At 51.6% G+C, this 9,970-nt stretch overlaps 1 protein-coding gene across 4 annotated transcripts in view; it reads left to right on the top strand.

Annotated features, from left to right (window-relative positions):
• The first annotated feature begins 2,461 nt into the window (after positions 1 to 2,461).
• The window catches only part of ATP10A (ATPase phospholipid transporting 10A (putative)), a 188,381-nt gene continuing 180,872 nt past the window's right edge, over positions 2,462 to 9,970 (top strand). For 2 of the 4 annotated variants that reach the window (XM_082618100.1, XM_082618101.1), the window contains exon 1: positions 2,463 to 3,090. In XM_082618100.1, the coding sequence (XP_082474226.1) occupies positions 2,624 to 3,090 (467 nt within the window). In that variant the 5' untranslated portion in view covers positions 2,463 to 2,623. Of the gene's footprint in view, positions 3,091 to 9,970 lie in introns of all 4 variants that reach the window. The other 2 variants (XM_082618102.1, XM_082618099.1) reach the window with 2 other exon arrangements.

Genomic DNA, 9,970 nt, shown 5'->3' with positions numbered 1-9,970 from the left:
TCTCCCCTGTGGCCCCAGTGCCTAGAACGACGCCAGGAACATGCAGGTGATGAATAAGTATTTGCTGAGTGAGGACAATGAAAGATACTTGCCCGGGGGTCAGAAGCAGGGCCTCCTTAGAGCTCGGGTCCAGATGGCCAGCCTGGGAGTCCATCCAAGCCTGGTCCGGGCCCAGGCAGCTAAGAGTCTGAGAGTTTGGCTGACACAAGACATCCAAACCCAAAACCCCTGCAGAACAGTCTAAGAGAGGTTTACATACCACTACACATATGTCAGAATAGAAGTAATTCCATGAGGTTCAATGGATCATGCAGTGTGGAAACCTTCGAGGACGGATGAACTAGGCCTTAGTGGAAATACTGAATTTGGATTGGTGAAGAGCAGGTGGGGAGAGGTTCCAGGCTTAGGGAGCAGTGTGACTCACAGAATCTTGGAACCTTAGAGCGGAACATAGATGGGAACGAACAAGGCCTGTTCTGAGAAGCGTAAGGAGACCTCTCCCTTGGGGCTGGTGGGGAGGAGGGCGGGGCAGAGTTAAATTAGCAAGTTGATGCCTGTTCCCTGAGGGTCTCAAGGGACCTCTGCCTGAGGAGCCAGCCTTTGTCTTTGTAAGCAGCAGGGGACTCCTGTAAGCTCCCGGGTTAGGAAATGAATTGAAGTAGTCAAGGAAGTCAAGTAACCCCTTTGGCCACCTGGGGACTGGCTGTAGCTGGGAGACTGGAAGGCAGGGAGACCCACCCAGAGGCCCTGGGGCAACCCTGGGGATACTGTAGGGATGGGAAATGGAGGGAACCAGCAGGCCCTGGGACCTCGCTGGGTTGGGGGATGGAGGAAAATGTGGATCCATGAGTTAGTCCCTGGACACCAGAGAAATTGTGGTCCTTCGTGGGCTGTTAACACTCAATTTGGTAGACCACTGGTCCACTGTGAGATCTGATTTCTTTCCCGAAAATGCAGGCACTTCAGTCAAAATTTTCTCTGATTTGGGCCTTTGATGTATGATGATGTACCATACATCAATATGGTACCCCCAGGAATGGTGGAAGGAAAGAGGCTTGATTGATTGCGTGGATTATTTTCTTAGTACCTGTCACTCTACCCTCCTCAAGCTGGATTCTAGTAAATATTGTGGTCCATGGCAAGGTTCCCTGTAGAGATGTGAGCCCCTGGCCTGGCTGGATGGGTTGTAAGCCAGGGTATGGGAGGTGAGGACCATTCTGAGAGAGCGTTATGGGGAAGAGGTAAGTGATTTGAGCAAAGCCAGGGAAGTGACTTGTCAGCGGGCACCTGAGGGAGGAACTCAGGCCAGCAGAAGCTGCTGAGGTGGTCCCTTGGGAGATGATAGTGGCCCATTGCAGTAAGAGAAATGAGGGGCTGGCCTGAAGGAGGAGGAGGCGGCCAACAGCTCCCCAGATTCAGATAGGCAGCACCCAAAAGTGCTCCTCTCACCCAAATTCCCAGCCATGGTCTCCTGGGCAAGAAATCCCTGCTTCTCGCATCTGTACTTCTAAAGTGGCCAAACTGTCACCGCTGGCTGTAGTACATCTGGGGGCGAGTCTTACTGTCCCCACTTGGGGCTCCCCATACCTTCTGCCATGCCCAGTCTCTGCCCACCCTTCACACACTGCTCTCTGATTCCCTATGAATACTGAGGGGAGCCCTTTGCACCAACAGACACTTCTGCCACACCCTCCTGGGCACCCCCCTTCCCCTTCCAACAACCATCTTCAATGCCCCGTCACCGTCTGGGTCATAGAGGCCACTTCAGAACCAGAGCACACAAGGTATATTTTGGCCCTAAGGGTTTACCAGAGAGGAAAAGAGACGGAAATAGAGCAAACCAAAGCCTGCCTTTGCTTAGCGAAATATTCCTCCCTTCAATTAAGGGAAAAAAAAGAAAAAAAATTCTATTTAGGGAAGTAAAGAAAGGCAGTGATTGATGATCATGAAAGTTCAAAGTCTAGTTCACCCAAGAAGTGAATCTGAAAGGGCAGGGTAAGGAAGAGTGTAGAGGCAACGAAGAATCCTCTTGGGGTCCCAGGAGCAGATGTCCTTGGTAAATAAGACATAAAAATCGGAGCATTGGTATGCTCTGGTTCATTTGAACTGTGATTCTAGTTTATTCCAGGAGGCTCCCAGCCTCCTGCATGGACTCGGGAAGAGCCCGCCAGCCTAGGGGGGCTGCGGTCCTTTTCTCCCACACTCTGCCGCCTCCTCTCTCCTCCGGTGGCGGGGCGCGTTTGCAATGTGCTGGGACCGAACTGATGCTTCTGGGAAACGAAACTAAGCCGCTCTAAAGTTTCCAGCTCGGCTTTTTGTTTCCCGCTCTCCTTGGTGTCCCACGCTGGGCGCGGCGCGGGGCGGGGCCGGGGGCCGGCGGGGCGGAAAGGCCCGGGAGGGTGCGAGGACAAGTGGTCTCTGTGCGGTGCCCGGCCCCGACGGCGGGCGGGCGGGCGGGCGGGCGGGCGGGCTGGGCTGGGCGGGGCTGCCGCTAACCGCGTCTCCGTGCGTCCCGCAGGCTGGGAGCCCGAGCCGCCGCGCCGGGCCGCCGGCGATGATCACCTAGGAGGCTGGCGCGCGCGGGCGCGAGCGGCGGAGTAGCCGGGCGCGGCGATACGCGGCCATGGAGTGGGAGCCGGCGGCGGCTGAGGAGCCCGGGCCCCCGGGACGGCGGCGGCGGCGGCGGCGGCGGCGGCGGCGGGAGGTCAGGACGCGCACGGTGCGCTCCAATCTGCTGCCGCCCCCGGGCGCCGAAGACCCCGCGGCGAGCGCGGCCAAGGGCGCGCGGCGGCGTCGGTGCGGGGGCGCCCAGCACTTGGCCGACAACCGGCTCAAGACCACCAAGTACACTCTGTTGTCCTTCCTGCCCAAGAACCTGTTCGAGCAGTTCCATCGCCTGGCCAACGTGTACTTCGTCTTCATTGCGCTGCTCAACTTCGTGCCGGCGGTGAACGCCTTTCAGCCCGGCCTGGCACTGGCGCCCGTGCTCTTCATCCTGGCGGTCACGGCCTTCAAGGACCTGTGGGAGGACTACAGCCGTCACCGCTCCGACCAAGAGATCAACCACCTGGGCTGCCTCGTCTTCAGCAGGTGAGCGGAGCGGGCGGGGCGGCGCTGGTTCCGCGCAGGGCCGGGGCGCTCCCGGAAACTTGGCGTTGGGCGCGGAGTGAGTGGCACGGGGTGGGGAGGCCCGGAGAGAGCGGCTCAACTCAGGGCGGAGGGCCGGCCCTCGAGGGACCGGGGGCCGAGCCGGGACTCTGCGACTCGGCTCGCGGAGAGCAAGAAACCGTAGATGTCGGGGCGCGGGGGTACCCTGTCCTTGATTGTCACTCAGACACCGCTTCTGAGCCTAGGGATCCCAGGGCTGGAATCCAGAGGCAGCTGGGCGTCCTCATTCCCAACCGCTCCTGCCTTGTAAGTAAAAAGGAGGGAAATCTATTCCCGGGCGCCCCAGCCTGAAGTCCCAGCCTCAATCTTCAGCCAGACTCCAAGCGCCAGGATGTTGAACGACTTTAACAGCCTACATAGGAATGAATGTAAAGCTCGGTCTTAGATAACATTTCGTACTGGGGCAACAGAGTGAAACTGCCGCCAAGTTCTGACATGCCAGGCAGAGACCAGTTAAAAGGGCAGGGGTAGTAACAGCGGCGCCCATCCATTGACGTGAGCTGTGAGCAGGCCACCCAGCTGGGTGCCATCCCATAGTTGACTGTTTAGTTTTTTAAAAATTAACCCCAGTTTCCAGATGGAAAGACCGAGGCTTTGAGGGGTTTTTCAAGCCCTGTCCACAGTTAGTACCAAGGAATGTACTTCCTCTGGGCTCCTCCTGCACCTCCCTAAAGTTTTGGATCCTCAGGCGGGACCTGTCTGGGATGCTTCTGTCTCTTCTCTCTTTACACTCCCCACCCCAAGAGAGCCATTTGGCTGCATACCCATCTTGGAGCTCTGTCTAGTAGTAGAGTCCACCTCAAGGCCACACCCCTCAGGAAGGCAGATGGTCTTGGCCTCCATCCAGAACTCAGCCCATCTTTCCCTCCTGTTGTCTTTGCTTGAGTCTCAGTGTAGGGGCTGATATGGGCCGCTGAGGTGAAGGACATTACCCTTGTTCAGCCACCATCACATGTGAGCGGACTCCAGGAAGCCCCTTGTACTCTCAGTGGGCCATGGTTATTCCTGCCTCTTAGGATAGTTTAGACGAAGACCATGAATGCCTTTGAGTATCTCTGACCCTCCCAGCAGCACTGATTGTGCCTTATACTTATTTTACAAATGAATAAACAAGTTCAGAGAGGTTAAGTAACTTGCCCAAAGCCACACAGCTGCTATGTAGTAGTATTAGAATTTGACCCATGTCTTCCCTACTTCACAGCTTTTACAATATTCTGGTGCTTGTGCTTCTTAAATTTATATAAGAATCAGCCTGGGGCTTCCCTGGTGGCGCAGTGGTTGAGAGTCTGCCTGCCGATGCAGGGGACATGGGTTCGTGCCCCGGTCCAGGAAGATCCCACATGCCACGGAGCAGCTAGGCCCGTGAGCCATGGCCGCTGAGCCTGCGTGTCCGGAGCCTGTGCTCCGCAACAGGAGAGGCCACAACAGTGAGAGGTCCACGTACAGAAAAAAAAAAAAAAAAAAAGAATCAGCCTGAGGAGCTTATTAAAAATAACAATTTAACAACTTGAATTTAAGAATAAACAATTTAACAATTCTCAGGCTCCAGTCCCCAACACATCTGACAGGCTCATCTGGGATTGGGCCCAGGAATCTGTATTTAATTAGCACAGAAGTGATGCTTATATCATGACACACTTTTGAGTAATGCTACCTGCTTGCTGTCAAGGGGTACCCATTGTCCAGTCAGCAAGCATGACATCGATAGAAAGGGCTGTGGGGTTTCCTAGCTCCTGTTCCCCAGGCTCCTGAAGCCAAGAAGGGAGGGGGCACCCTTACGCAGATGTCCTCAGGGTCCCCCATTCCAACACTCCAGTCTGTTCTGCTCACCATGACCCCAGTGGGGCTCCAGGTTTTAGTCTTTACACATGTATCACTTCCTGTTATTACTCAGCTGGTAGCTCCTGTAGCCTCCTTTTTAGGAATACTTAGGCCTCAAGAAACAGTTTATTTTCAGATGACAAAGTGCTTTCGACCCATGAAGTCAATTAACCCTTAAAACAACCATCACCCCCAACATGCCCATGAGAAAACTCAGAGTGGAACCCCAAAGCAACCTCTGGACTCCATGGCCTCAGAATGTTTCATGGGATTCTGAAACCTTCATCTTCCTCGTGGACCCACCCATCTGCGTTCTCTTCCCCTTCTACCCTGACCTGACCTGGGTTCTCAAAAGCTGGGTACAGTCCTCGGGGACGAGGCCTGGGGGATAACGGTGCTTTCAGGAGGAGTTCCCCAGAACCTCCCAGTTCCCAAGTCAAATTCCTTGAATGCTTTCCTGGGGAGAGAATTGGCCTTCTTCCTGGAGAGACTCCGTGGGTGTGAGATGGTGGCAGCTGTGTGTAGAGAGGAGGCCTGTCTGGAGGAGAGCCATCCCTTTTCAGAAGCCAGGTCAAACTTCTCTGGGCCCAGAAAGTCTGGGATGGGTGTTTTCCGGCCTAGGCTTTGAGTCCTGTGGATGTCTGAGCCCTCCCCGTCCTCCAATTGCATTCCACGCTGCATGTGGCTGCCTTGCTGCTGTTGCCCATCGGCTCAAACCAACACCCTGAGCTCTTCCTCACTGAGCCAGACCCAGCCCAGGCTCTGGAGAAGGGAGAGTCTGGGTCTCACCTGGAGCATACCGTGGGGACCGATTGCACCGTGGGGCATGTCCGTGGGGGTCCTGGGTGGGGCTGCTAGCCCAGAGAGGCAGCTCAGGAGACTCCCTGCTGAGGGCACGAGTCCGGGGACCAGGGAGCGTGGCGCACGTGACAGAGTCAGGGCCCCCTGAGACTGCAACCAGGTCTTAACCTGTATGCAGACACGTGTACGGCCTTGAAGTCAGGATCTCAGAGAGCTGGCACTGAGGCTGGCCAGAGAAGCCTGGGAAATGACATTTTATGTCAGGCCAGAGTTCGTTCAAGGCCTTTGATGACTACGGAGGCAGTGGCCCCACGGTGGTGCACAGTCAGGGTCTGTCCTGTGTTGTGTCACTGCTCTGGTGGCTGTGAAATGGGGCTTCTCAGTCAAGTGCATGTAAATGCAGAGTGAGAGCAGACTAGTTGTAGAAGCCTAACCTGTTGACAGTGTCTCTGGAGGGTTGCTTCTCTGTGTTCTGACTGGAGCGTGCAGTGCATCAATGATTTGTACCGTTATTTATGTGGTGTGTCCCCATAACGGAGTCCTTGGGTCCCCTCTCTGTGAGACTCCCCCATCAGGCTTGCTGGAAGTGCAGGTTCCCAGGTTCTCCTCCCCCCACCCCTGGGCTGCTGAGCCTCTGGAGGTGGGAGAGTTGGGGTCCATATCACGGCTTGGTTTGCACGAACAAACCTGAGCGGAGGTCCTATTTCCACGGCCTGAGCCCACGGTATCATCTCCTGGATTTCAGGCTGTGTTTAGGAAAACTCTCCTGAGCCAGCAGGATAGGAGCGCAGTGGGTGATCTTGGGGGTTCAGGTCCTGCCTGTGGCCCCCACCCTGGGGGAAGGTCAGTCTGAGCATCACTCGGCTGTGGGCTAGTGCGATGGGGGAGGCATGGAAGCCCTTTCTGGTCACGTAGACCTTGCTGGTGTTGGTGACAGTTGGCTGGAGAAACCACCTCCTTCTGGGCACAGGTGGAAAGAAAGGGGGTGACTGAGTTCTGTCCCCCTCCCCTCCCAATGTGACCTCAGGTTTCTGTTGCTGGGGGGCTTGGAGTTCACTTTAGCTGGCAGGCATCCACCTCCAGTACCAAGCGAGCTTCCAGCTGGGACAGGACCGGCGCCACCAGAGGCTGGGATGAATGGGGGCAGCGAATGACCACAGGTCCCAAGGCAGGTGGGACTGACAGAGGAGAGGGGACAGGAGTGCAGAGCCAGCCCAGAGGATGGCGGTTCTGGTGGTGGGAAAGCAGAGCATGGTTATCAGAGGGGAAGCTGGGGGGAAATTTAAGAAGAAACATTCCTGGAAGGGGATTTGCCCAAGAGAGGTGAAGAGCGGAAGCAGGGGTCCAAGCACTCATCCACCTCTTCAACCACAGGGCCGGTGGGGTGGGTGGGTAACACGTTAAAACCAGAAACCTCGCCCCTGCTGCCAGAAATGGAATGAGCCTCAGAGTGGTGCAGCCTGAGGTGGGGGTCCTGCCTGGCTGAGACTCTGCACAAGCCCCCCCTGCCTCACTTGCACTCCATTTCCTAACTAGCCAAGTGGGGTACTGGCCCCAGGTCCACGTGCCCCTCCTGGCCCTGATCCTGTGGCCCTGGGAGAGTTTGGCACCCTTGTGCTATGGGCTCCCCACCCTCTGCCCAAACCCTGCCTGGGTTCTTGTGTAATGTTTTCCCTTTTGCTTCCATACGCTTTGAGATAACTCAAACATAGGCACCTTTCAGTGTCTGTCTCTAGGATGATGGAAACAGCAGCGTTTCTGCATGAATTAACCCAAGGTGACTTTTCCCTGAATCTTTTGGGCTTTGGGGGCTCTGTTCTTGGATTTGAGTATGGCATCTTGGTGTCTTTCCATCATCCTTTGGGAAAACAGGTAGTCAGGGCGTGCTCTACTGCTTATCTTGGAATTACTCTGATTTTTGTCTCTTCCCTTTCCTTTGATTCTCGCTTTGTTCCCCCAGCTCATCAGGGTTATCTGTTCAATTTGCTTACCCTGGGCTTCATGATTTGTTTTTTCAGAAGAGCCTGAAATGGGACCTGACAAAGTTCTCCTTTTGTTTCTGTCCATTTATCTTGTCTCGGTCCTCCTTTCCTCCCTTTCCTGGAGAGCCCAGTCTCTTCCTCACCAGCAGCAGAAACATTTTGCCCCTGGGAAGCACAGCATCTTTGTCTTATTTGGAGTAAAAGATTTGAAGAAGCAGAGGTACCAGCGCAAGACGCAGGGGACAGGGACATATCAGGACAATGCAAGTCTTCTTTAAGCAGGGACATCCCTCTGGTGTGCTAGTTTGGGGGATACTTGAGGAATAATATTTGGACATTGCCATTCACATGGTTTTTGGAAATAATTTTTCTTTTGATACCTTTCATGAGTCATAAGTAGGGTCCAGTTATAGAAAAATAACCTATCTTTCCCTAAAAACTTGCTTGCCTTCAGGATATAGTCTTGTTCATGGGAAGGTTCTTTTTATACTTGTTAATATGAGCCAAGTGTTTTAGTGCACAGTTCCATCTTAACATCCTGATGGTCCTATTTTCACATCCCCATTTCACAGATGAGGAAACTGAGCTTCAGGGCTTGATAGCTGCCTTAGGGGTTCCCTATTAGGAGATGACAGTACCATGGCTTGAGCCCAGAGTCATCCTGCTCTGACTCCGTGTTTGTAGTTTTCTTGTACTTGTCATCTCCACCTCCTAGAGCAGTATGCTTCATTTTAAAAAAACCCCAAAAAACAAAACCTTCAAAATTTTATTTATCTCAGAGTATTTTCTAATTTCCCTGGTGATTTCTTCTTTGACCCATTTTATTTAGGAATGTTTTAATTTCCATATATTGCTGACTTCCCCAAACTTCGTTGTTATTGATTTCCAGTTGCCTTCTATTTACACAGATAAAGAGCAGTGCACAGATAGGGAACCTCTGTGTCTCCATCACCTAGTTTAACAGTTAGCACCTCATGGCAACATTGTTTATCCATATTGCCCTCACTCCCTCACCCCCTTTTATTTTGAAGCACATCCCAGACATCAGGACATTTCTTCTGTAATGCTTCAGCATTTATCTTTAGAAAATCAACAACTTTTAAAAAACCTAAACTATAATACCATTATTATAAAGAATTAATATTAATTCCTTAATATTATTAAATACCCAATCAATGTTCAAATTTCCACTTGTCTCATACATGCCATATTTTTTCAATTTGTGTGTTTGAATCAGATCCAGATAAGGTCTCCTCATCGCAGTTGGCTGATCTGTCTTTTAGAGCTCCCTTTACTCTTTTGATTTCCTCCTCTAAAATTCCCTTTCTCCCTCTCTCTCCCTCTCTTTTTTACCCCTTGCAATTTGTTTTATTTATTTTTCCCCTTGCAAAATATATTTGAAGAAACTGAGTTATTTGTCCTGGAGGGTTTCGCATAGCTTGAATATTGCTGATTCCATTCCTGTAGATATGTAACACATATTTCTTTCTACTGTAATTCCTGTGAAGTGGTAGGTGAGTCTCGATGCTTTATCAGAGTTTCATCAGGTTCAGGTTTGATTTTTTTTTTTTTTTTTTTTGGTCAAAACCACAAGCGTAGATGGTGCACTTCCATCATGAGGAACATAAGTTCCTTGGTCCATCTTTTTATGATGTTAGCAGCCATGATGATCATTGCCTACATCCATTTATTTGCTAGTGGTTGTGAAATGATGGTGGTCTAATCCTTTCATTTATTATTGGGAATACTTTCATAAAAAAATTCTTCCCCTCATCTACTGCCTGGTTTCCCAGTGGTACAACTCATATAGGAAAGAGAGAAATGCTTGATTTGGATCACTAGCATCTTCCAATTGGAACTAATTGGTTTTCTAAAATGTTTAAACTTTTTATTTTGAAATAATTTTAGACTTTATAGAAAAGTTGCAAAGATAGTATACCCCTAACCAACCTTCCTCTAATTTTAACATTTTACTTAGCTGTACTACAGTTGTCAAAAATAAGAAATTAACATTAGCACAGCACAAACCTATTAAATTAAACTACATTTTTATTCAGATTGAAATGGTTTTTCCATTAATGCAGTAACAAGTATTGGTCAGTCCTTCGGGTACTGATCCTGTATCCTGCCCCCTTGCTAACTCATTTATTAGACCTAATACTTGTTTTGTGGATTCCTTAGGATTTTCTATATATGAT

This window comes from Mesoplodon mirus (genome assembly GCF_964341445.2).
Source record: "Mesoplodon mirus genome assembly, chromosome: 4".
NCBI classification, from domain to species: Eukaryota; Metazoa; Chordata; class Mammalia; order Artiodactyla; family Ziphiidae; genus Mesoplodon; species Mesoplodon mirus.
The sequence above is the reverse complement of the archived record's forward strand: the minus strand, read 5'-3'. Positions and strand labels throughout refer to the sequence as shown.